Source organism: Vombatus ursinus, unplaced genomic scaffold (genome assembly GCF_900497805.2).
Source record: "Vombatus ursinus unplaced genomic scaffold, bare-nosed wombat genome assembly UNPS02014779.1, whole genome shotgun sequence".
NCBI lineage: Eukaryota > Metazoa > Chordata > Mammalia > Diprotodontia > Vombatidae > Vombatus > Vombatus ursinus.
In genome coordinates, this window is record NW_020954557.1 from 13,573,504 (window position 1) to 13,600,405 (window position 26,902).

Below are 26,902 nucleotides of genomic sequence, written 5' to 3' on the forward strand. Positions count from 1 at the left end.
TGGCTGCATCTCAAAATGTATGTCTCTTCACCTTTTGTACAGCATTTCTCGACTAGGAGGTTGGTATCATGCTTCATCATAGGTCCTCTGGAGACATGGATGGTCATGCTTTGATCAGCATTCTTAAGTCTTTCCAAGTACTACCCAGGATTCTCTGAAATCATCTCTTTCAACATTCCTTAAGGCATAATAATTTCCTTTAAATTCGTATGCCACAATTTGTTCAGCCATTCCCCAATTGCCTGAGGACCTCAGACAATATAAGGCACTCTCTTAAATTCTAATTCTTTTCCTCACTTTTAATCCTCCCTCTTAGGATGAGGGAGTTTTTTTTGCTTTCAGTTATTCATCCTTTAGTTTTATCTTTCCTCTAAAGCAGGAGTTGGCCAATTATGGCCCAAGGTCCAAACTCTGTGGTGAGTTAAGGATGATTTTTATATTTTTTAAAGCAATTAAACTTTATTTAAAAATATATAAACCATTCTTAGCTCCTGGGTCATACAAAAACAGGTGGATTACCCTATAAGCCATAATTTGTTGAGCCCTGCAAACTTCACTTTCTCCTATCTCCATTTGTTTACATGTTGGGTTGACATATTTTTGCACCAAACTGTATGTATGTGTGCTAGAGATATGCTCAACTCTCTTTTGTCTATTTTAGATAAAAATTTGTTTCATCTGGTGGTCACTCCTCCGCCTCTCCTTCCTATGTGTTTGTATATTCTTCTTGTCATGCACTCCAGTTATGAGAAATAGCAAGTTCAACTGCTAACTACATTAGCATATTTCTCCTTTTACCCTCCTTTCTCTTTTCCATCTTAAAATCCTCAGAACAGAACCATTCCTTACCAAGACCTCTGTTTTGCTCATTTAACTTCTTCAATGCCTTTTGAAGACATTAAGTTCTGAAGGGACACACTTGTTTCTTCTTACACCGTTAGTGCTGCCTACAGCTCTTTTCAGTTGCACAAATACATTTACTTTCTTGGTTTCTCTTGATTTGTGTTTGTGTTTCAGAGTTCCTATTCAGCTCTGGTCTTTTCATCAAGAATATTTGAAAGTTATCTAGTCCTTTAAAGGTCCAATGTTTTTTTCTTTTGTAGACTTATGTTTAGTATTAAAAGGTAAGTTATTCTTGATTGTAAGCATATTTCTTTTGTCTTTTAGAATATCCTATTCCATGATCTCTTCTGGTTTTTGGTAGAAGCTGCAAAATCTTGTGTGGGGCCAACTGCAATTCCTTGGTACTTTTGAACTGCTTCTTTCTAGATGCCTGTAGTATTGGTTCTTTGATGTGGAAACTCTAGATTTTGGCTGTGACTTTCCTAAAATTTTGGTATTCCTTTCAAAAGAAGATCAGTAGATTCTTTATCTTTTCTTTGTCCTTTGGTCCTCATAGATCTCAGCAGGTTTTATTTATGAACTTTTAAAATACAGTGTCCCTTTCCATCCCATTTCCTTCAGCCGATTGCTTTATTTATCACCCCACTCCTTCATTAATCTTCAGTCTCTCAGTCATGTCCATCACCTTGTGACTCAATTTGGGGTTTTCTTGGCAGAGAAACTAAAGTGGTTTGCTAGCTTATTTTATAGATTCGGAACTGAGGTAAACAGGGTTAAGTGACTTGGCCAGGGTCACATAGCTAGTAAGTGTCTGAGGCCAGATTTGAACACACAAAGATGAGTCTTCCTGACTCCAGGCCCAGCACTCTATCCACTGAGCCACCCGGCTACCCCGCCTATTGACTACTTTCCTACTACCTACAAGCATGCCCATGTCTCTCTTATCTTCAAAAACCTTCACTTGATTTGTCTAAACCTGCTAGCTATTATCTTGTATTTCTCCTCTCTTTCATGGCTAAAAATGAAGTCTTGAGTGTCTCCACTTCCTTTCTACTCACTTTTTTCTTAACTCTCCACAGTGTGGATTCTGACCTTATCAATCAAAAAAAAAACTCTCTCCAAAGTTATCAATGATCTCTCAGTTGCCAAATCTAATGGCCTTTTCCTAATCCTCATTGTTCTTGACCTCTCTGCAGACTTTCACACTGCTGACCCTCATCTTGCTACTCTTTTCTCTAGGTTTTTGTGGTAATACTCGCTCCTGATGCTCCTCCTATGTGTCTGACTGCTCCAAATCCTGCATGCTTTTGACTTCACCCCTCTGCCTCTCTTTAATTATACTTTTTAAAAAATATAATTTATTTCCCCCCAGCTACATGTAAAAACAATTTTTAATATTTTTTTGAAGTTTTGAGTTTCAAATGCTATCCTTCCCTTTTTCCCTTCCCCTGTCCCTGAAACAGTAAGCCATCTGATCTAGGTTTTACATGTGCAATCATGTAAAATATTTTTCCATATTAATCATTTTTTGGAAGAAAATTCAAACCAAAATAAAATAGAAGAAAGAAAGACAGAAAGAAACAAAGAGAAAAATAGTATGCTTCGGGCTATATTCAGACTCCATGAGTTCTTTCTCTGAAGGTGGATAGCATTTTTCATCATGAGTCCTTTGGGATTGTCTTGGATCATTGTATTGCTGACAACAGCTAAATCATTCAAGTTCCAAAACTGCCCTGCTTGTTTTATTGTCTTTTGAAGTTCCTTTTTTTTTCTCCTATGTGCATTTTTAAAAAACGTTTCAGTGGCCTTTTTTTATCATTATTGTTAATCTTCACCCTGCTGAACTCCCCAAACATGAACTGAGTGAAAATAAAGGGGGAAGACTCTTGCAACAAATAAGTAGTCAAACAAAAGAAATCCACCCAATGGCTGCATCTCAAAATGTATGTCTCTTCACCTTTTGTACAGCATTTGTTTGTACAATTTATTTATTGTATTTAGGTGTAGTAAGACCTAGCTCCCTCAAATAAAAAAAAAAAAGAAGAAGAAATGGGAGGCCTTTGGAGGTAATAGGTGGATGGAAATGTTTGAACAGTGATTTGATGACCATTTTTTGAGCATGTTATTATGGTGAATGACAATTCAGACAAGTGTAACATGTCTTCTAAATACATTTGTTTGTACAATTTGTTTGTACAATTGTATTGTTTGTACAATTGATCATTGTACAAAATTGCTTTTACTGTGTACAATGTTCTCCTGGTTTCACTCACTTCACTCTGCATCATGTAAGCTTCAGAAAAATCATCTTGCTCATCATTTTTTATAGCACAATAGTATTCCATCATAATCATATACTGTGGTTATATTTTTGAAGCATTTTAGCATCAGTATAACCAAAAGATTTGGTTTGGCTGATATAAATAACCAAAACTCTTTCCCCAGCACTTCATACAATGCATGCCACATAATAGACACTTAATAAATACATATTGATTTATACAAAAATGAAGCTCTACTTTTCTAGGAGATCAAATTATACAAACCTTGTTTTAATTTTGTTCTGAGAGTTTCACAACATCTTTGAGCAGAATTCATAGCATTTTAACTTTTAGGTACTTTATTTCATGGAGAATATATACAGTCAGTCCAACAGTAAGAATTATGAACTAAAATTCAGTATTTAGGTACTCTGGGTTTTGTATGGTTTTAGAAGATACTTAACAACTCTGAACATTGTAACTGAACTCATTTGATTCTTTGCAGGGAATGAAAACTGTATAGAGGTACTTTTGGAACAAAAATGTTTTCGCAAATTTAATGGTAATCCCTTCACTCCATTGCACTGTGCTGTGTGAGTATAAATGTTAGATGTTAATATAATTGTTGTTTTGTTATTTTAAAGTATGTGAGGGAAATTGCCTTATTGCAGTTAGGAGAGCAGGCCATCATTAACATGACCTATTGTATATTACATTCTATGGTTAAAAACAGATAAGTTTATATTGTTGGTATACATAGTCTAAATTGTAGAAATCAAGTAGCCAACCTGAAATATATCCCTTTTAAGTGGCTATGTAGAGGATGTCCCAAAAGTCTTAGTGCATTTTTAAACTATTAAAATGCAAAACTGTATTGAGGCACTTTTAAGTCAACTCCTATATTAAGGAGTTGACATGTATGTGTATGCTGTCTCTTCTATTGAAAATGTGAGTTTCTTGAAGGCAGAACTTGTTCCAGCTTTGTATTTGTAGCTTAAGTGCCTAGCACAGTGCTTGGTACTTAGTAGGTGCTTAATCAATGCTTATTAATGTATTGATTGATGAGTTACCCTTCTGCATTGATGAAGGGAGTTTCACATTGATGAATTCAGGATCATAGATCTAGAGCTGAATGTAAATTTGGATTTCCATTTAGTCTAATCTCTTTATTTTATAAATGAGGAAACTGAGACCCAGAGAGTTTACTGACTAGTCCAACTAACAAGTCATGGCAGAGACAATTTAAACATAGGTCCTTTGTCTCCAAATCTGTCGCTCTTTCCACTATAACACAGATTCCCCAACCCTCCAAAAAAGCAAGACTGAAATTATGCACAAATGTTCTGAATTTTACAGTGAATGCGGCAAACATAGGCACTTGAGGAGGCAAAGCATTTTTCATTTTGAATCAAATTAGCAAGTATTTATTAAGTACCTATGATTTACCAGGCACTGTCCTGAGTATATAAAGAAAGGCAGAAAAAATAATAGCCTCTACTCTCAAAGAACCCAAAAGTCTAATGGGAAAGTTAACGTGCAAACAATTATGTAAAAACAAGATACATACTTCGAAGATTTTACCAGGCAATTTTTGGAGATAATATCAATCAAGAGACGTCAGCGTTATGGGGATCAGAAAAGGCTTCATGCAGTAGGGATTTTAACTGAGACCTGAGAGAAGCCAAGGAAGCAAGAAGAAAAGATGAAGAAAGAGAATTCCAAGCATGAGGGATAGCCGGCGAAAATGCATAGGCTTAGGCGATGAGGTATCTTGCACAGGGAGCAGCAAGGCGGCCTGTGTCACTGGATCACAGAGTATGTGAAGGGGAGTAAGGTGTGAGAAGACTAGAAAGGTAGGAAGGGGTGATGTTATGAAAGGTTTTAAAATTAAACAAGGATTTTAAAAATTTTATTCTTGAGGCAATAGGCACCCACTGGAGTTTGTTGAGTAATAAGGGGATGATATGATCAGACTTGAACTCCTTTGGTTCTTTGCAAATAATGAAACCTTACAGAGGTACTTTTGAAACCATTTTTTTTTTGCCAATTTAAAGGTAATGATAAAATGTTTCTATTTTAGAATTAATGACCATGAAAATTGTGCATCACTGCTTATTGGGGCCATAGACCCCAGCATTGTCCATTGTAGAGATGACAAGGGACGGTAAGTAGCTCTTCTTTGTGTCTTAATGAATCCTAGTCTCTCTTTTCAGAGCATCACAGTAGTTATTTAGTCTAAATTCATGACCAAAACAATTGACATGGCTTACTTTTCAAAGCACTTGAATCAATCTTTATCTTAAATTTAATCTTATCTTTTTCTTAATATTATTTTAGTATCATGTCTAACAGAGAGAACAAAGACAAAAGTGACTTGATTAAAGTACGGTTAAAGATGTCATTATTACTCTTATAAAGTTATCAGTTTTAAATTCTCAAGATGAAAGATAAAAGGTTCATATTTCCTCAGAAGGGATAAAAGTAACAGTCCATTATGTTTAAGTAAGAATATATATATTTTTTAAATTCTTAGAACTCCGCTTCATGCTGCAGCCTTTGCTGATCATGTGGAATGCTTACAGCTTCTTTTAAGCCACAATGCACAAGTGAATGCTGCAGATAATTCAGGGAAAACACCACTCATGATGGCAGCTGAGAATGGGCAGGCAGGTGCTGTAGGTATGTATTGGTGTGGCAGAGTTGTTTTTTGTTTTTGTTTTTACCCTGTGGAAAATGACGAAAGAAGTTAAATTGGAAAATTCAGTTACATATGTGGTGCTGTTGGTGCAACCCTGGTGGATGATTTTGATATGCATTAAAAATACTGGTTTTGTTTCACTTGGTTTACAGAATGGCAGCTATGGTTAGCAGGTTTAAACTCTTGCTTCCCACACATGCCTTGCAGGAGCTATAGAATCTTTGCACTGGAAGACCTCACTATAAGAGACCTCAAAGATCACTTAGTCCAATTCATACTTGATCAATGACCGTTCTTCATCACCCCCAACAAATGCGTAACCAGTGTTCAACTGAAGAACTCTGATGAGGGGAAGCCCTCTACCTCTTGGACCAGCCAATTTAATTTTTGGATAAATCTGTTAGGAAGTGTGTACTTAAATTAAGCCTAAATTGGCCTCTTTGCAGCTTGCAACTATTGTTCCTAGTTCTGCTTTCGAGGGCCCTGAAATCTATTCCCTCTTCCATTTGACAACTTGAGGACAAATACTTAGGACAAAAATCATTTCAGCCCTTGGAGAATTCAGATTAAGCATTCCCAGTTCACTTATTCAACCTTCATACAGCATGATCTTAAAGTCTTTGAACATCCCAATTTTCCTTCTCTGGATGCTTTCCAGCTTATTAATGTTGCTCTCAAAACTTATTGCCCGTAACTGAACACAGTTTTCCAGATGTGGTCTGCCCGGGGTAGAGGACAGTAGAATTTCTAGCTTTGTACTCCGAGATAGTAAACCTCTCATAATGATCGGCCTCAGAAGAGTGTTTCAGGTGCCAATAAGTATTCTCCGACCTTCATGCGTAAAATCATTCTAGTTCTACCAGCTGGTGAAACGATAAGTACCCCAAAATTGAGGCAATTTAATACTATGGTCTCAGGCAATAAGACATACCTAGGAACACACCTTCTTGCTCTTCTGGGGAATCAGCAGTGCATCAGAACTTCGGAAGTCCACAGGAGTCTTACGAGCTAAGACAGTGCACTTGCAACTACCATTCCTCTTCTCTGCTTTAATATATAAGCTAGTTCTGGGCCAGGCGGAATGTTGGCCACATCTCTTTTCTTCCTGTCCTCAAGGTTCAGTTACATTGCTTTGGCTGGCTGACTCACAAAAGTCCCTTGACTCCATTTACTATAGCTACCCTCTTAAATTTCCTGATTGTTCATGGAATAATGGAAGTGAATTGACCTTTCTATAGTAAGACCGCTACACACGTAAGAAGATATTTGATTGATAACTCTTGTTTTTAACACAGTCTATCCATAAGCATTTATTAAACAGCTATTCTGTGCCATTCTTTTTTTTGTGCCAGCTACTAGGGCTATAAAGACCAAAAAAAAAATTCCTGCTCTCGAGAAGTTTACATTCTGTCGGGAGTGGGGCGGGGGGCAACATATACATGTATAAATTGATACAGAATAAATTTCTATATATAATAAATATAAAATAAATGCAAGGCACTCTAGAGAGGGAGGGCACTAAGGGTTGTGGGATCAGGAAAGGTTTCATATAGTAAGCCTTTGAGCTCTATTTTGAAAGAAATGAAATATCTTGTGAGACAGAGGTGAGGAAAGATTGCACATCAGGCATGGGGTACAACCGGCACAAAGACACCGAGGACAATGGAGTGTCATGTATGAAGAACAGAGTAAAGGTTAGTTTGGCTGGATGGTAGCATGCAAGAATTGCAGTAATATATAATGAAGCTAAAAAATAGGCTTAGGTCAGGTTATGAAGAAGTTTAAAAGTTAAATGGAGGCAATATTTTATCCTAGAGGCAATAGAGAGACATGGGGATTTAGTGGATATAGAAGTAACATGGACACAGCTGAGCTTAAAAAAAATAACCTTGGCAGCTATGTGGGTTGGAGTACAAAGAGAATCAGAGAGACCAAGTTGTAAGTCGTTGAAATTGGCAAGAGGTGATGAAGGTATACAGGCAGCTCGGTGGCACAGTGAATAGAGTGCTGGGCCTAGAGTCAGAAAAACTCATCTTCCTGTGTTCAAATCTGACCTCAGATACTTACTAGCTGTGTGACCCTGCACAAATCACTTAACCCCCAAAAATGAAAATAGGTGGTCCACTGTGGCCCATGATACTCCCAAGTGCAGCCCAAAACTTATTGAAATACACTGAGAAATACTTAACAAAAGAAATAAAAATACAACAGAACATAGATCATGTTAATAAATGTGGTTTTCTTTTTTTTTTCTTTTTTTTTTCTTTTTATTTTCTTTTTATGATTCAGGATTATGCAGGGATTCGGGAATCTGATTTTTGAATATTGTAACTATTGTCCAGGACTCTTGATGTAGAAAATTTAGAAGAATGTACAATAACACGGTCCCAGGACAAACACTGGGAGTTGCTTTTTGTTGTTTGTTTTTCTGAATAATCACTCAATGTGTCACCTTACTGACTTAAGATCTTCTTTCTTCTCCCCTCCTCGTTGTTTGTTTGTTTGTTTCTTCCTCTTCTTTTTTTTTAAAATTTTTTTTAAAAGTGTTTTTAAAACTTTGGGTTACAAATTTTCTCCCTCACTCCCTCCCCCCACCCACCCTCATTGAAAAGGCAAGCATCTCAGTACAGGCTATAGATGTGTAGTCATGCAAAACACTTCCATAGTAGTCATGTTGTAAAAAACTAAGTATATTTCCCTTCATCCTATCCTACCCCCCATTTATTCTATTCTCTGTTTTGACCCTGTCCCTCCTCAGAAGTGTTTGCTTCTGATTATCCCCTCCCTCAATCTGCCTTCCCCTCTATCAACCCCCTGCTCTCTTGTCCCCTTCCCCCTCCACCTTCCTGCAGAGGAAGATAGATTTCCATACCCCATTGTGTATGTTATTCCCTCCTTAAGCCAAATCCCATGAGAATAAGATTCACTCATTCCCTCTCACTTTCCCCCATCTCCCCCGCAATGTAAAAGTCCCTTCTTGTCTGTTTCATGTGAGATATTTTACCTCATTCCACTTTTCACTTTCTCCTTCTCCCAGTACAATCCTCTCCCACTCCTTAACTCTATTTTACAGATATCCCTTCATCCTCAACTCACCCTGTGTCCTCTATCTATCTATTTATACAAATATATAATTTTTTTCCCTCCCACTACCCCAATACTGACAAAGGACTCATGAGTTACAAATATCATCCTTCCCTGCAGGAATGTAAACAGCTCAACCCCAGTAAGTCTCTTATGATTTCTCTTTCATGTTTACCTCTTCCATGTTTCACTTGAGTCTTGTATTTGAAGGTCAAATTTTCTATTCAGCTCTGGTCTTTTCCACAGGAATGCTTGAAAGTCCTCTATTTCATTGAATGACCATTTTTTACCCTGAAGGATTATACTCAGTTTTGCTGGGTAGGTGATTCTAGGTTGTAGTCCTAATTCCTTTGCCCTCCAGAATATCATACTCCATGCTCTCTGGACCCTTAATGTAGAAGCTGCTAAATCTTGTGTTATCCTGATTGTGTTTCCACAATACTTGAATTGTTTCCTTCTGGCTGCTTGCAATATCTTCTCCTTGACCTGGGAGTTCTGGAATTTGGCTACAACATTCCTAGGAGTTTTCCTTTGGGGATCTCTTTCAGGAAGCGATCAGTGGATTCTTTCAATTTCTATTTTGCCCTCTGGTTCTAAAATATCAGGGCAGTTTTCCTTGATAATTTCTTGAAAGATGATGTCTAGGCTCTTTTTTTGATCATGGCTTTCAGATAGTCCAATAATTTTTAAGTTCTCTATCCTGGACCTATTTTCCAGGTCAGTTGTTTTTCCAATGAGATATTTCACATTCTCTTCTATTTTTTCATTCCTTTTGATTAGTGTTACAGTGACTTGATTTCTTGAATTGTCCCTCTCTTCCAATTTCTCCGTTCTAATTTTTAAGGAAGTATTTTCTTTAGTAAGCTTTTGGACTTCCTTTTCCATCTGGCTAAGTTTGCTTTTAAGGGCATTCTTCTCCTCATTGGCTTTTTGGACCTCTTTTGCCATTTGGGTTAGGCTATTTTTTAAGGTGTTATTTTCTTCAGTATTTTTTTGGGCCTCCTTTAGCATCACTCTCAGTTTTTCCTCTACTTCTCTTACTTGCTTCTCAAAGTCTTTTTTGAGCTCTTCTATGGCCTGGGACCAATTCATATTTTTCTTGGAGGTTTTGGATGTAGAAGCTTTGGCTTCGTTGTCTTCTTCTGGTTGTATGTTTTGATCTTCTTTGTCATCAAAGTAAGATTCGATAGTGTGACGCTTTTTGTGCTGCTTGCTCGTGATCCTGGCCAATTACTTGAGTTATAAACTCTTTGTTAAGGTAGGAATCTGTTTCCAATGTGGAGATCGTACTGTCCCAAGCTTCAGGGTTTTGTGCAGCTGTGTTCAGAAATACTTCTAGGGACCTGTAAATTTTCAGTTCTTCCAAGGTGGTATTATCAAGGGCGAGGTGTTTACTCCTTTCCTGGGCAGTGCTCTGGTCTATGAGTGACCACAAGCACTCTTTTCTGTCTTGGAACTGTGAGGAGGGTTTCCTCTCCACAGCCACTACAAGCTCCACCATGCCAGCGCTCCTCCTCACCCTAGGTCCACCACCCAGAACTGTGACCGAGATCCAAGCACGGGCAAAGCAAGAGAATCCTGCACCAGCAGAGAGTTTCCTGCAATCCCCTTCTGATCAGCCACTTGATTCCCCCTCTGTCTGTGGGGAGCTCAGGAGGGCCGCTGCCCTGAGGGCACGCTCGGGACTTGCGGCTGAGACCCAGCTCCTTCTCTCACCACAGTCACAGACTTTTCCCACTGACCTTCTAAGTTGTCTTTGGCGTTCCTGCGTTGAGAAGTCTGGAAACTGCCACAAGCTACCCATGATTTAGTCCTCTGAGGCCTGCTCCAGGGTCGCTGCGGCCTGTGCGGCCACGCCAAACTGCGCTCCTCTCCCAGCCTGGCGCGATATACCTTTCCGATCAACCATTCAGGCTGTCTTGGACTGGAAATTTGTTTTACTCTGTCTTTTTGTGGGTTCTGCTGCTTTAGAATTTGTTTAGAGCCATTTTCATAGGTGTTTGGAGGGGTTTGGGGGAGAGTTCAAGACAGTCACTGCTTTCCCTCTGCCGTCTTGGCTCCGCCCCCATAAATGTGGTTTTCTAAGACAGTATGAAGCCCACAAAGATCCTAAGGTACAGTTTAGTGGCTCCTGTTTCTTTCTGAGTTAGATACCATTTCACCATATTTTAATAAGCAAATAAAACCCCTTAATAACATTATTCTGAAAAGAAACAATTGTTATTTAACATTAATGCCTGGCACCACTGGGTATAATCAATGTCTTTTTTTCCCACCTAATATACAGGATCTGATTATGGGCAAATGCTACCTGACATCAGGTGTTTGCATGAAAACTTGCTATGAAGTAAAATAGTGTTAGAGGGATATAGTTTCATAAACTATAGTTCGTAGCTTTATAAATAAGCAATCCTGACTTTAGATTATAATTTATTAATGATATTGTTGGCCAGAACAATGTCTTGTGGGTTATGTCTGTGCATACTGCTTTTATCACAGTATTATTTTTAATAACTTCTTCAAATTGCATTTGATTAGCATTTGGTGCCAATAACCCTGTTTGGGTTTTTTTTCTTTTCTTAGATATTTTGGTGAATAGTGCCAAGGCTGATCTGACTGTAAAGGATAAGGACTTGAACACACCCTTACATTTGGCTTGTAGTAAAGTATGTAAATACATTTTAGAAATTGTGTTATTTGTATCTGTGTATCAGAACACTTAAAGGATGGGTCAGAATATCCTTAGGTCAGGATATCTATTTTCCAAAATGCTGCCACTTTTAAAAATTAATTTAGAGTGAAGTTGAATCCGTAAAAGACCATAGAACCCTCTCAACTTTTGCACGCAGTCTGGAAACTGATTGCCATTGCAGCATTTCTCATTCATTGCCTCAGATGTGTAGACACTACTCTGGACTGAGGGTAGATGAAAACCTTGGTGATATGGTCAGATGCTTCTTCAGAATGCAAGCATTTACACTTGGATTCATGGGCTTTGGCAGATAGTATTGTCTAAATATAGCCTAAAACAATTCTACTATGAAGCAAATAAATAGAATACTGAAAATACTGTGACCACTTAAAAAAAGTTTGGTTTTTTTTTTTCACTAAGCACCTTTCTTGTGCATTTCATCATTTCTACCCTAAAAAGGGTGACAGGCCTGAAATCTTATAATACTGTAACTGTCAAAACCATCAACAGGTATTTATTTTTCATTATTACCTTCAAGTTACTCTTCTAGATTCCATGGGCAAATTAAAAAAAAAAGAGAGATATGTTCTAACTGCACATGTATAACCTATATCAAATTGCTTACTTTCTTAATGAGGGAGGAAGGGAGGGGCAGAGGGAAAGAATTTGGAACTCAAATTTTTTTTAAAAACTAATATTAAAAATTATTTTTATTTGTAATTAGAAAATAAATAGATAAAGATGTTCTCTCCCTCCAAATGTTTACAGTCTGATTGAGAAGACAAGACCTATAACTATAAAAAGACCATTAACTTACATCATAACATAAATGCTAGATAAATGACGAGGACAGTAAATACCCTCATAGTCCTTTATGGGATGGTATAGTCAGTGAAAGAAGACTCTGTGAAACAGGAATAATTTATATACTGAAAGTATCCCTGAAAGAATTATAGGTTATTCTCAACTCTGATCATTATGGGACCTCAATAATCTGAGCTTGCCTCTCCTTTGATTGACCAAATGATTAATGCTAAATGTTAGTTCAGAAATGTCATTTTCCTATAATTTATCCTGCTACTAAAGATCTCTAACAAGTAAATCTTAGTGGGCTTGAGTCTGACTCTTAAAGCATGTATTATATCTATGTCCAGGCAACTTTCTCCCATTTGACTTCTGTTCCAGTATCTTCCTTAGGTTTTTCAAGACAATGAAATTCATTTAAAATTTTTAAATTTAAATTTGAAGTCTTAAGTTAACAATTTCCTCCATAAGGTTATTTCCCATCTATATCATATTCTTTACCATTTTTATATATTTGTTTTCTTTATTAGGGTCATGAAAAATGTGCCTTGTTAATACTTGACAAGATACAAGAACAGAGCCTTATTAATGCAACAAATAATACATTACAAACGTAAGTACCAGCTGCTGTGATTTTACTCTTTAAATATACACAGTCATTTATGGAAGAAAAAGAATTCTAAACTTGGAGTAGAGTGACCTGGGTTTGAATTTTGTCTCTGACCCCTACTAATTTTATGAGTATAGACAAGTCACAAACTTTTGGAACCTGTTTCCTCATCTGTAAATGGAGATAATAATAACAGTGTTATCTGTCTTCAAAGAACTTCCTCTCTGCTCTTTCTTATAATTGAGTTAATGCTATGTGCTCACTTTGGCATATGGAATGTAACATGAGCACGAAATGACTTATGGCAAATGGAAGTATGAGCAGAAGATGGCAAGAGTCAGGTGGCCAGATCAAGAACACCATGGATTAAGACATGCACAGCAATACAGTGTTCAGACAATAGATCACCCATATTATTGTCTACCTGACAAGGTTGTTGTGAGGATCAAATGAATTAAAAGATGTAAAACACTTTGCAAATCTCAAGGTGCAGGGGGGAAATATCAGCTATTGTTTTCCTTGGGAGATGTAAAATTTGGTCTCACTCAAAACATTTTAGGAGGTGTCCTAATTCAAATCTAGTAACACTGAGTTCTCTCTAGGAAATTCTGTGGAATTCTTATTAATTTTTAATACTTCTCTTTTGGGGAAACTCCTTGCATAACTGTATTATCATAGGATCATTAATTTAAAGCCAGAAGGGACCTTAGGAGTCATTTGATCCACCTCTCTCAATTTATAGATGAGGAAATTGATGCCTGGAGAGGCTAAGCCACTTGCCCAAGGACATAAAGGTAGTAAAAAACATAGCCAATAGTCATACCCAGGACTTCTCACTCCAAATCGAATATTCTATCTAAATCTAGTATTAGCATGTGTGTTGTTACTGAAAAATGCTGATTTTATATTTCCTTTCTTCCCAAGGAGACATGAAAAGCTTCCGCAATGTAGGTCTTAATAAATTTCAGTTGAATTCCATGCGGCCCTTAATGTGAAATAGCTGAGAACTGCTTGATTTTTAGTTGTTTGAAATCACTTTGACAATTGTATTGTCACTCAACAAACTTTTGGGGGTGGGGGGACAAGGATGTAAACGGGCACTGTGCTAAGTATTTTGCAAATATTATCTCATTGGATCCCACAACAACCTGTGAGGTAGATACTATTATTAGCTCCATTTTGCAGCCAAAGGAACTGAGGTAGACAGAGGCTAAGTGCCTTGAACAGTGTCACACAGGTCATAAATCAGGCCTGCACAACCTGCGAGCCACTTGTGGCATGCCAAAGGAATTCGGGCGGCATGCAAAAAATATAGAGGAATATGGTGTGCAGGTCTGTAATAAGTGTTTGAAGGTAGATTTGAACTCAGATCTTCCTGACTCCAGCCCTATCATTCTATCCATTGTGCCACCTAACTGCCTATAAGCATTTATTAAGCACCTGCTCTGTGTTAGGCACTATGCTAAGTGTTGGCAATAGTTGGCAATAATAAAATAGTTTCTGCTCTCAAAGAGATTGCATTCTATCATTAGAAACAACAGTAGAGAAATCAGTATATAAAAATGTATATAAACTAAATAAATGATAAGTTGGGAGGATAAGTATTAACAGTTGGGGAAGCAGAAAAGGCTTTATATAAAGTGTTACTTGAACAGACCAGAGATGAATATGATATATGAGAAACAGCAAGATGTACAGGAAGGAGAATGATATATCATAAAGTTGAAAAAGTAGGCTGTTAAGGACCTTAAAAGTTAAACTGAGGAGTTTATATTTAATCTGATAAACAAAAGAGAGTTTATTGAGTAGGGTCATGCCCAAACTTAAGGAAAATCCCACTGGCAGCTGAGTATTATATTAGGGTGGGAAGAGAAGCGAGGCAGAGAGAGAAGTTAGGAGGCCAATACACTAGTCTAAGCAAGCAGTAATGCAGGCCTGAGCTAGGGTTCAGTAGCGAGAACTAAACACTACCCATGGGAGTATAGAGAAGGGAATAGATGCGAGAGATATTATAGAAATAGAATGACAAGATGATCAATGACTGCATAACATAATCAAGGTGAGGAGTCAAAAATAATGACACAGGAAACTGGATGAACGGAAGTATAGCACTGGCCTGGACTGAAATAGCAAAGTTTAGATGAGGGATAGATTCGGGGAGGGAAGTAAGGATTTTTGTTTTGGACATTTGAGTTTGATTATCTCCAAGACAACCAGTTTGAAATGTCCAATAGGTATTTGGTAATGTGTGACTAGATCTTGGGAGAGACTAGGGTTCGATATATAGATCATAAAGCATTTGCTTAGAGATAATTTTTTTTGTTAATTTGACTTTCTTATTTCATTTATTTTTTTAAATTAACATTTATTTTGTCTCCCTCCAACCCTAAGTCCAATTTAAAAGAAAAAAAAGAAAATCTTTGTAACAAATATGCATATAGTCAAGCGGAACAAATTCTTGCCTTGTCCACATCCAACAATGTGTTTCCTGAATTTTGAGTTCATTACAATGTCAGGACATGAGGAGCATAGTTCTTCATCAGTTCTCTGGTATCATTGTTGGTCACTTCAGGGAACAGGGTTCTTAAGTTTTTCAAAGTTGCTTGTCTTTAAAATGATGTTATAATATAAATTGTCCTCAGGGTTCTGTTCATTTCAGTTCAGCTCATAGAAATACCTCCAGGTTTCTCTGAATGTATCCCTTTCGTCATTTCTTATGGCACAATAGTATTCCATTACATTAATATACCATAACTTGTTCACCCATTCCCCAATTGAGATGATAATTGAACCCATGTGACCTGAGAGAAAAAAGAGAAAAGGGCCCAGGAGAGTCTTAGGATACACACACAATGAGGGGGCATTATATAGATGATGAATAAAGCAAAGTAGACAGAAGGAGCTAACAGGTAGACAAGTAGGAGAACCAAGAGAGAGCAGTATCATGTAAACCCAAGGAGAAGAAAGTACCCAGGAAGGAGAGAGGGTAGTCAATTCTGTCATATACTGCACAGAAGTTTAAAAAAAAAAAAAGATGATGACCAAAAAAGAAAAAGGCCATTGGATTGGCAATTAAGAGATCATTATTAACTTTGAACAGAACTGTTTCAGTCAAATGATAAGGTCAGAATCCAGATTGCAAAGGGTTGAGAGTGAAAGGAGAGGAAATGGGGCAATGAGACTCAATGTAGACAACTTTTTTCTAAGAGATTGACTGTGAATAGGAGGAGAGATATAGAACAATATTTTGAGGGGATAGTACAGTGCATTGTGGAGTTTTTTTCAGAATGGGGGGAAAGAATCAATAGATAGGGAGAGAGAAAATTAGAGGGGGAGCATAATTATGTGGATAATCTGCTGAAGAAATGAGGAAGGCATGGTGTGAAAAGCATGGAGAGAGAGATTGGCCTTGTCAAGGAGAAACATCAGAGACATAGTAAAGAAAGACATAGTAAAGAAAGAAAGAATAAACGACAATGTAATGGGTTTTGAGATATAGAAAGGAGGAGAAGAGAAGGATGTAATGCAATCTACTATTATGAAAAATTATGAAAAAATAATTTCTTTGAAATTTGAGAATCTAAAACAGTGATATAGTAAAGGATATTTGGGGTTAACATTGTAGCCTTGAGCTTCCTGCAGTTTAGGGGGCAAAGATAGGAACTGGACCTGTGATTTCATTGGTATAGGGAACTCCTAGTTGAGAAAACATCTTTCACCGATGCAGGCCAGCACCTTCCATGCAATTTATAGTCCTAGAGATTTGCCTGGAGTACTATGGTTAAGTGAATTTCCCAGGTTCACACAGCCAGGATGTATTAGAAGTGGGACTCGAACCGAATGGACAGGTCATAGGGGAGATTTCTGACAAAAGGTAATCCAGTGGAGAAGGAAATGACAAACCACTCCAGCATCTTTGTCAAGAAAACACCATGGATGGTACTAAAATGATAAAAGAGATGACATCAGAAGATGAGCTTCAGGTCGGAAGGTGTAAACAACAAACATGAACTTGGTTAGAATTTGAGAGAGAGTGGAAGACAGAAGAGCCTGGCATGCTATAGTCCACGAGGTCATGAAGAATCAGACACAACTGAATGACTGGACAACCTCCTGGCTCTGAAGTTACACAATGCTAGATAAAATCCTTACTAACAATCTACTGTTTTCCCCTATCCTCTAAGAACTTCTTACAAGTTAGCAACTATTTAACAGTAACGGTTGACCTTTTTGTAGCATTTTACATATATATATATATCTGTGATCCTCACAAAAATCCTTTGAGTAAATAATAGTACAGATATTGTTGTCTCCATTTTGAAGATTATGGGATTAAGGCAATGAGAGATCTAGTAACTTGCCCATGGTGACACAAGGAGTTAGTGGCAGAGCCCATACTTGAACCCAAGTCTATTGTTTGTTTTTTTCCATGATGTCATGTTGCATTTTCATGTATTCTATTCCCTTTCTATCAAGTGAGTATTATTTTATTTCTACGTATTCTATTTTTGGAACCAGTATGTATTTGTAAAGTATTATTTATCATATTTATTATTAGTATTTATTATTGGCATTAGATTTATTGTTAGTATTATTTATTAGTATTTATTATTAATATTTATTATCTATAAAGTATTATTTATAAAGTAGTTCAAATGGCATGACATTTATCAGGATGAAAATGACATCATAGAAGATGACATGGTAGCCTGATATTTAATACATTAAAAAATGTGACCTAGGTGTCTTCCTTTGGTCATAGACAAGAGTTTCCTCATTTCTATTGTCATCAGGATTTTCTGAGAGCATATCTCCACCTGAAATCTATTCCATCCATTTTCTATCAGAGGATCTAGGCATAAATTGGAAGAATAGATTGATCATTATCATCTGTAATAAGTTAAATCAACAAACATCATAAGAAAGCCTAGAGTAGAACTCAAATTCAGTATTATGGGTTGTTTGATAAAGGTTTCCAAATATCCTTTCCCCTCCACTTCTTATGACACAGATAATATTTTTATTTTGAAAGTGATTCTTTACGGTAGGTTTTGGAAGTCAGCCTTGAAGCTAAGTGTTATGTTTTGTAGACCTCTCCACATTGCTGCACGAAATGGCCTGAAGATGGTGGTTGAAGAGCTGCTGGCCAAGGGAGCCTGTGTCCTTGCTGTAGATGAAAATGGTAAGAGGAAATAATCTTCATTTTCTTGGTATATCCTTTTGTATACCTTTGGAAGCTGGAAAAAGAAAAGATAGATAGGAGATGGTTAAAAAAGTCTTGAATGTATTCTTTGGAAGCTCATTGCGTGTAAGGCATCAGGCAAGGAGGCCTTGCCCTGTCTGTAAACCACATACTCTACCCTCTACTAGAGTTTTCCATCTTGCATGTAATGTCAGCTCTTGGTCTCTAACTCCTCAGGGCAGTAGTTAAAATGTTTCAGATTCATTCAAAGCCTTTAAACTTGGCACAATAAATTCTAACTGCATGCCCTGAAGAATTAAGGGCAATATATATCATTAGTGCATGTGTGAGGGCCCAAATACTTGGATGTCGGCTTGTGTCCCAGATCATTCTGAGATCAACCTTGGTGTTTCCAATTGTCAGACTAAAACAGAGGTGTTATTAAACAGATTCTTGTTATGGAAATTTTAGGTATATATATGAGAATTGAGAGGCAGCATGACATAGTGGATAGAGTCCTGGAGTCAGAAAAATCCAAGTTCAAATCCTGCCTCTGATACTTTCTGGCTATGTAACTCTAGGCAAGTTACTTATCTTTTATTAGCCTCAGTTTCCTCATCTGTAAAATGAGATCATTGGACTAGATGACCTCCAAGGTCCTTTCCAATTCTAAATCTATAATACTAATATGATTTTATGATTTTTGGAACTGAGTATATTTCCTGATCTATAGAAAACTCCTTTAAAAATATTTTCTCTTAGAGGGATCATCAACCTGCTATATTAGAGACAGCTGTGGACTTTGAGTCAGAGGACTTGAGTTCAAATCCTGACTTTGCATCCTATTAACTATGAGACCTTGGGCAAGTCACTTAATCTCTTTGCGTCTCAGTTCTCTCATCTGTAAATTGATGGGATTAGACTATACAGGCCTCTAAAGTCCCTCTCAGCTCTAAATATATGATTCTATGGTTTAAATCCTATAGGAAATATCCATTTCTGCTTCTTAAGAAATTCTGGAGATATGTGGCATAAAGGATGGAGAGATGGCCTTAGAGTCAAAAAAGACTTAGGGTCAGCACCTACCTTTGATACACACTGGCTATGTGACATTGGGCCACAACTCTCTAGAACTGCAGGTTACAGACAAATTTCTGATCTGTGTTAGTATAGGGAATTCCCTACACCAGTGAAACATTAGGTCTGGATCACAGGAACTAAGTTTAGAGCTGGAAGGATATCGTGAGGTCATCTAGTACAACTCCATCATTCTACAGAAAAGGAAAGAGACTCAGTGTGATTAAGTAAGTGAGTGGCCCAAGATCACACATATAATAAAAGCTGGAATGGGATTCAAACTCAGATCCTTTGATGCTGAATTCAGTGCTCTTTCCACTACACCATGATACACAAAAAAATCTGAAATCAACTCTCAAACATTTCCTTTCTGGTAAAAGTGAATAAGCATCAAATATTAGGTGTCTCAATATTTAACCCTTTTTTAGAACAATATCAATTATGCTTGAAGCAAATAAAAAATTCTTGATACTGATGAGCTATGAAATAAAAAAATGTGGCTCAATTGTAGCATTATGATAAAATGTATTAACATAATTCACTTAAATGCTTATTACAGGTATTGGAATTAGCAGCACATGCATATTTCTCAGAAGTAAGCAGCCATACTGATATCATTAGCTAACTCAATATTTTTGATTGTTTAGCCTCATTTTATCATAGCATGTGTCCTGCTCTACCCTTTACCTGATTCATCTGGGAGGAGGAGGGGAAATTTGTCCCCTTCTCCATTTCCTTGGTTTTTCCTTTTCCTTTCTCTTCCCCCATTATTCTCTTTCTCCCTCTCACTACCATTACTACAGTTGTATTGATGAAGTATATATCTACTTTTAAAAGGCCACTTTAATATAGTTGTGGTGTAGAGACAGATGAATTTTGTGGGCACCAAAGTTTAGTGATCCACATCTGCCTTTGCCAGGAATGACCAAATACATTTTGGAGCTGGGGGTTCTTAACCTTTTTTCTGTGTCATGGACCTCTTTGGCAGTCTGATGAAGCCCAGGGAACCCCTTCTCAGAAGATTGGGTTATTTTATTCATGATTGAAGAAAATGCTAAATTTCATTCTGAGGTTAGCAAAATTTACATACACAGACACCTTGAAATCTATCTGTGGACCCCATGATGGCCCATGGACCCCTAAGTTAAGAACCCCTGTTTTTAGAGGCTGTTTTGTTTGGCATTTTAGAATGACAGAGCTTTTATTAATCAATTACTTAACTTGTGTAGAATATTATCATACCTGATTTTTCTTATTTTTGCTTTCTCACCAATGTGGGGGTGGAGAAGTGAGTGTCAGGGAAATCTGATAGATGATCACAGACAAGAAATGAAGTGGTGATGACACCATAGGAATTTCTATTCATTGGACCAGATCCTATGGGTTGAGTAAATTATTCCCTGATCATATTAGTAATAGTTTGCCTATCTGATAGCACTTTGTAATCTTCCAGCAATAGCTAATGCCAAATGCTCTTATGCAGCATTAGGCACTATAATAATGCATATTAATATTATAGTAGCTCACATTTCTATAGTGCTTTGAGATTCACATTTTCCTCATAGTAAACTGGTGAGTGTTATAATACAAGTATTATTATCACCATTTTACTAAGGAGAAAACTGAGGCAAAATAAAATAATTTTGCATAGGAGCATCCTGCTAAAATGTGACAGGGCCAGGATTCAAACTCAGGTCTCATGACTCCACATTTGGTACCCTTTGCAGTATACATGCTGCCACCATTTTGTCTAAGTCACTGGAGTTCAATCTGATTAAGGTAGAATGCTACAAAAAAAAACCCAATCTACCTTCTTACATACCTGATTTGTAATGAGAGAGTATTTTACCTGCAGTAACTGGATTAAGTGTTTAACAAAAAATTGCTAGAATTTTTTTGTTTCTGTTTAGACTTCTGAAGCTCGAACTATGACTCAGGCTAAGAGTTCCCCATGTCATTCTTCCCTTTGCCACACCTTCTGGGTTCTGGAATAGGGTTTCTGTTCTGTTTATAATTTTTATTAATCGAGTTGCCAACTTGAATACCAAGAAAAGTAAATTTTGATTCAACAAGGACCAATCTCTCTCATATATCCCATGTATCCGATTTATTGTATCTGTCCCAACTAATACATTTTAATCTCTTAAATACCAATTGATTGATATGCATTGAATGATAGAACTGCATAACTTGATGTTTGTTGATATCTAACGTAAATTTTTTTTCTTATTTGATGCACATTTGTCTACAACTGAAAGTCATTGTTCTCAGAATGAGATTTGTCCCTATGAACCAAGTTTGAATGCTGTTATCAGGTTCATAGTGCCATGTGTGCTATATTGTATTCATCTTTGTTGTTGTGGATCTGTGTTCTCCCAGTGTTTTTGTCCGTTTGGTGAAGGCTAAATTCCCCCTAACTTATAATAGAGTGCTTGTTGTGGTCATATGAACTGAAAACCTTCATAAATTGTCTCTTCCTCCGTTCCCTCCCCCAATTCCCTTACCTCAACCTTCCTTCTATCTGACCCAAACCCCTAGCATGTCTACTTAGTATAAGTAACTCATCCTCTTGCCTGGCATGGTTTTAACTTGACATACATCTCTCGCTTACAAGAATCATCTTGAGATGTATTTGTGGAATGCTCACTTTCCCCTTTGATTTCCCCAGTACTAACCATTGCCTTGTCTGCATTTATGCCCAGGTCATACCCCAGCCCTGGCTTGCGCTCCTAACAAGGACGTGGCTGACTGCCTGGCACTCATTTTGGCTACCATGATGCCTTTTTCTCCTTCCAGTACAATGACGGCTTTCAACTTCGTTTGTTTTAAAAAAGACCATTTGAGCAGGACACAGATCTGTGATGGCACCAATCTGAGTGGCACCGCTAGCTCTTTCACTCACAATATAGGATCAGAGGACGGGTACAATGAAAATGATTCTGATTCGGAAACATTTTGACTCTGGACTTCAGAAGCTTCCACTTAATTACTTATGTTAGGTGGAGAAGGCGGGGCAGGAAGAATTTTTATTCCCCAAATTATGTTGTGTCAGAGTGTCATTATGGAACCAAGCTTTGAGAAGATAGGAGAAAAGGGTTTAGTAAAGTGTGCAATGAGCCTATAGGAGAGGACTTGGAGTTTTTGTTGGAAAACATTCTCATGAAATGTGCCCTGACTTTGATTTGCATCATGTTTTCTTTCTATCTAAAGTACTACTGTGAAAGTCTACCTCTCATCTTAAGTAGGGAATTTTTTAAAAAGGCATTTTATTATTTCTTCTTTTGAAATAATGCAACAGAGTAAGGGACTATTATATCAATGATTTTTTTTTATTTTGTCCTTGCTGTACAATTATCAGAAGCTTATCAATGTGGCTTTCTTGTACAATGGGGGAGTTTGTCCTCAAATTTCTCCTCACTCTGATGTTTACTTCCTCATTACAAGCCAAAGGTAAAGTTCACTTTCAGAGATATTGCCTGGATTATTGTTGCTAGGAGAATTTAATCACTCATATGTATTCTCTCTGCCTCTTTATCTTTGTTGTTATGTCTCTGTCTGTTTTTCCTTTCCTGTCTCTGCCTGTTCATATACACATGCATATATACCAACACATATTAAGCACACGTGTCCAGAAGGCATGTGCTAAGAATCTTTGCTTAGCAGATGACTATTGATCTAAAATTTGGTCTAATTTTTAAAGTGTAATATAAATATGACATACACTAGATTATATGATGGATCATTAGTAATTTTCACCTGATCCATTCAACTCTGATCCACCGTAGAAAGTTTAGCTAATAATTACTTAATCCATAAACTTTGTAGCAATTTGCCAGTTTCAAGTGCAGTAGTTTTTTTTCACTGATTCTTCCTCAATTAAATCAGAATACTTCCTTTTTAAAAAAACAAATTAACCACTAGGTTGTAAAAAATATTTTTTACACTATATTAAGAAGTTAAATAGTCTCTTTGGTCAAGAGTAATGCAAAGCAAGAAATAGTGTAGGTCCCAAAGTGAACATAGGCTTAAAATGGGGAATAGCAACATGAGATTTGGAAAGAAAAGCCGATTGGCATTTACTTGATAAGTGGGATCAACATTATGAATACTGTATCTGCTCCTTCTGCCAAAGCTTCTAGGTCAAATGGACCCCGTTCTTCACCTGGGACAGATGTACAAAAAGAAGAATAAGACTTTGAAAAAAAAAATATATATATATATACATATATATGTATATATATCATCAACCAGCTATACACGAGGACCAAAATGCTTCAGTGTCTAAAATGGAAGATAAATTTTTTTTTCCTTCAAAATGGAAGTAAGAAATGATGTAGCTTTTCTAAAAAGTTAAAATGTAAACTTTTTGAGTCTTGGTTGTATTTTACATTTCTTATGACACAGATTTATAGTTGATGGCTTACCATTTGTAACCAATGATGTGTTGACCACAATTTATTTTTTTGCCAAACCAGAGAAAATGTTCATATATACTTTTGATGTAAATGTGTTTATATTTATTTGATGTGAAGCAAAAGCCCAGGAATTTTCTCCGTAGTTATGTTTTAATTGTTGTGTCTTATCTGGCCTATCAAAGAAAAAAATAGCAGGAAAAAAAAATTGACTCTGGGCTAGCCAGAATGCCTGGGGTCCCTATGCCCAGATATCCATTGTTAAGGTTTCCAGGCTAACCTCAGGTTCTTCCACATCTATTAGGAGGGGATATAGAATGTAGAGTCATTCCATTGCTCGCATCCCCTCTCACTGTAGCTTGCAGGGCATTGCTATCTCTCAGTAAGGAAGGCCAAACTCCAGGTGGGTATACTTTAGACACAGTCCTTGAGAGAAGAGAATAGAAATGGATGTTGATGTATGTCAACATTATCCAGAAATGAAAGGTTCAAAAGTGATCCTACTAACCACAAGATTACACATAGTCCCAATAAAAGGATCCTAGCAGGAAAACTATGACTTAGGCTGTTGGCTCGTGCTTTGAGAGAAGTTAAAATCACCAGTCTACATGCTTAGTTTTCCACTTGAGCCAAGAAAAAGGAAAGAAATACTTCTTGAGGGGCTGTACCTTTGATATTTCTTTCTTTTTCTAGTTTAGTCCTGGAAATTTCTATTTTATAATAATCATGAGCATTTTTTAAAAACAGTGTTCTATGAGATCTAAGCAAACTATAGATACTATATTGTGTTTTTCAATAACTGTAAAATACCTTAATCTTTTAGCATCTTAGAGGAGTTAAAAAATTGGAACTCACTTTACTCATCATGAATGAGAACTTGTTCCAAGGACTTGTAGAATTGGTATTAATTTCATTGAAAAAGTTCAATGACACTTTTCTAGAACTCTGAGGAAAAGAAGATGTTTTCTCCTTTTTCCTCCTTAACGTTAGTACTGTATTCCTTTTTTGAAAAGAATGATTTAAAAAAAAAAGAAGTTGCTAACTAGCAATAACTACCTTATCTTTATTAAAGCACTGAAAATAAGGGGGAACCAGCTTTGAAGGAGAGCTGTATACTGTGGTGTCTTTTTCTAGAAGTGACTGGAAATCTCACTAAAATGGTATTTGGTTTGGAATGAAAGGAAGTGGCCTTTTAAGCAGGAAATGAAATGTCTTCTTTTAGAGGGCTAGTGTTGAATTTTTCTATAGAAGAGCAGAGAGAACAGGTAATATTGCAGCAAACCACAGTGATTCAACCTAATCACAGTGGAACTGTATTTTACCTTTCTACTCTATTAAATTGTAAGGAGAACAAAGGAACAAAATTGAAATATGCTTACCAGGAACTGACCATTAAATTTATTTTTTCCTTTTCTTGAGTTGTTTTTGGTGACTACAAAATTTGCTTTATTTAGGACATAAGTAAAGATTGCATTTAGTTTTTGTATCTTCTAAATCTACTGCTAGAAAGAAAATCATTTTTTCAACAAGGCTCACTAAGAAAAAAGGGTTTTTTAAAATACATTTTCAGATTCCTACATCATGGTGTTTATTGCTCTTACTTAAACATTTTTTAAGACTGTATTTTAACCAGAGACATGGGGATTTTTTGCATTGCACATAACTCTTCTTGTTCACCAGTGTCTGCCTATCTTTGATAATATGTTACTATCTCCAAATTGCCTAAAACCTGTTCTGATTCTACAGCAAATAGCTCAGGGGATTTCTATTTATCACTACTAAAAGGGCACCATAGTATGTTTGGTACTTTATGCAGTAAACAGCTGCTTGACTTGTTATTTTATTACTAAATTAGAGCAAGAACATCAAATGAATTGCTGCAGTAGTTATTCTTTGTACTGTTGAGAAACTTGGTTAGCTCTCTGTTGGTTTGGTTTAAGAACTTGCGTCTTTTTTGGTCGTGTAATATGAAGTTAGAGTGCCTTTTTATATTTGTGTATTCTGAAAATGTTTTGTGAAATTTATTGTATTTTTTCCATTTGAGTGTTATCAAAGCAATATAATACCAGTCAGTTTTTATTTCAAACTTTCTTTGAATGTATAAAGTCTTTTTCCCCCATTCCCTTTCACTTGCTTTGAATTTAAAATGAATATGCTAAATTTCCATAGGAATGATGTATGATTTTTTTTTGCAGTGCTAAAAATGCTTTCTTCATACAGAAACTGTAAACCATAGATCAGTGTTAGTGGGAAAAAGCATTTTAAAATAGTGACAATCTGAGCGTGTGTATAAAATGTAATTCTATGCGTTTCTTATGCAGTGATCTAAATATTCAAAGCCAATATCTTATGTTTGGTAGTTTTGTCGACATATTTTATGCTTTAGCATGTGCAATATATCTTTACAAAGCACGATGATATGAATCTGGTGCCAGTGTTATATTTTGCATAACATATTTGTAACAGCAGAAATTATTAGTTGATGGTTTCAGTGGGGTTTTGTCTGTAATGTTTTATTATGTAAATTGGAGTTGAATGACTTCAGTAAATGTCATAACTGTAAAAATGAGGAAAAAAACTTAATTCATTGAATGACTGATCCAATCTGAATCTTCTCAAGCACAGTTTAATATCTTTTTCAACTACTGAATGCTCTATTAATGTAATGAAATACATAACTGTAAACTATTGAAATGCATTCAGATGGTTATTTTTACAAATAAAAACGGTACAAATATTGTTGTGATTTGAGTATGACTTTTATTTTTCCAGATTATGTTGAATTAAACATTTGTCCAAAATACTCGTGCATGCTATATATTCTGCATATTTAGATAAATACTACATGTAAAATATAGTTTATATATTTTCCTATAAAAGATAGAGATTTAAATATACATACATATTCATTATGCATACACACATATATGCATATGTATGTATATATACACTTATACACACCACCTACCTAATTTACTGATTTTCTCCTTAGAAATATGTAATGGCAGCTTTGCACAAGTTATATTAGAAGAAGCAGAATTTATCATCATCTAGATCTGTAGAGACCACACAGATGTGAAAAAATAGTCAGACAATGTAAGCTGTCTCAATCAATCAATCAACAAGCATTTATTAAGAATTATATATGCCAGACACTATACTAAGCACTGGGGATACAGCTAATGTGAATAATGAATCCTACAAAATGGTCATATGTATTTGAATTTGCCCTGTTTAAA

General features: G+C 36.4%; 1 protein-coding gene across 4 annotated transcripts in view; it reads left to right on the top strand.

Moving 5' to 3' along the window:
• The window catches only part of ANKRD44 (ankyrin repeat domain 44), a 373,934-nt gene extending 347,547 nt beyond the window's left edge, over positions 1-26,387 (top strand). For 2 of the 4 annotated variants that reach the window (XM_027865874.1, XM_027865875.1), the window contains exons 22-28: positions 3,610-3,697; positions 5,185-5,268; positions 5,638-5,783; positions 11,470-11,552; positions 12,913-12,995; positions 18,083-18,174; positions 23,384-26,387. In XM_027865874.1, coding sequence (XP_027721675.1) covers positions 3,610-3,697; positions 5,185-5,268; positions 5,638-5,783; positions 11,470-11,552; positions 12,913-12,995; positions 18,083-18,174; positions 23,384-23,442 — 635 coding nt within the window. In that variant the 3' untranslated portion in view covers positions 23,443-26,387. Of the gene's footprint in view, positions 1-3,609; positions 3,698-5,184; positions 5,269-5,637; positions 5,784-11,469; positions 11,553-12,912; positions 12,996-18,082; positions 18,175-21,953 lie in introns of all 4 variants that reach the window. The other 2 variants (XM_027865872.1, XM_027865873.1) reach the window with 1 other exon arrangement.
• The last annotated feature ends 515 nt before the right edge of the window (positions 26,388-26,902 follow it).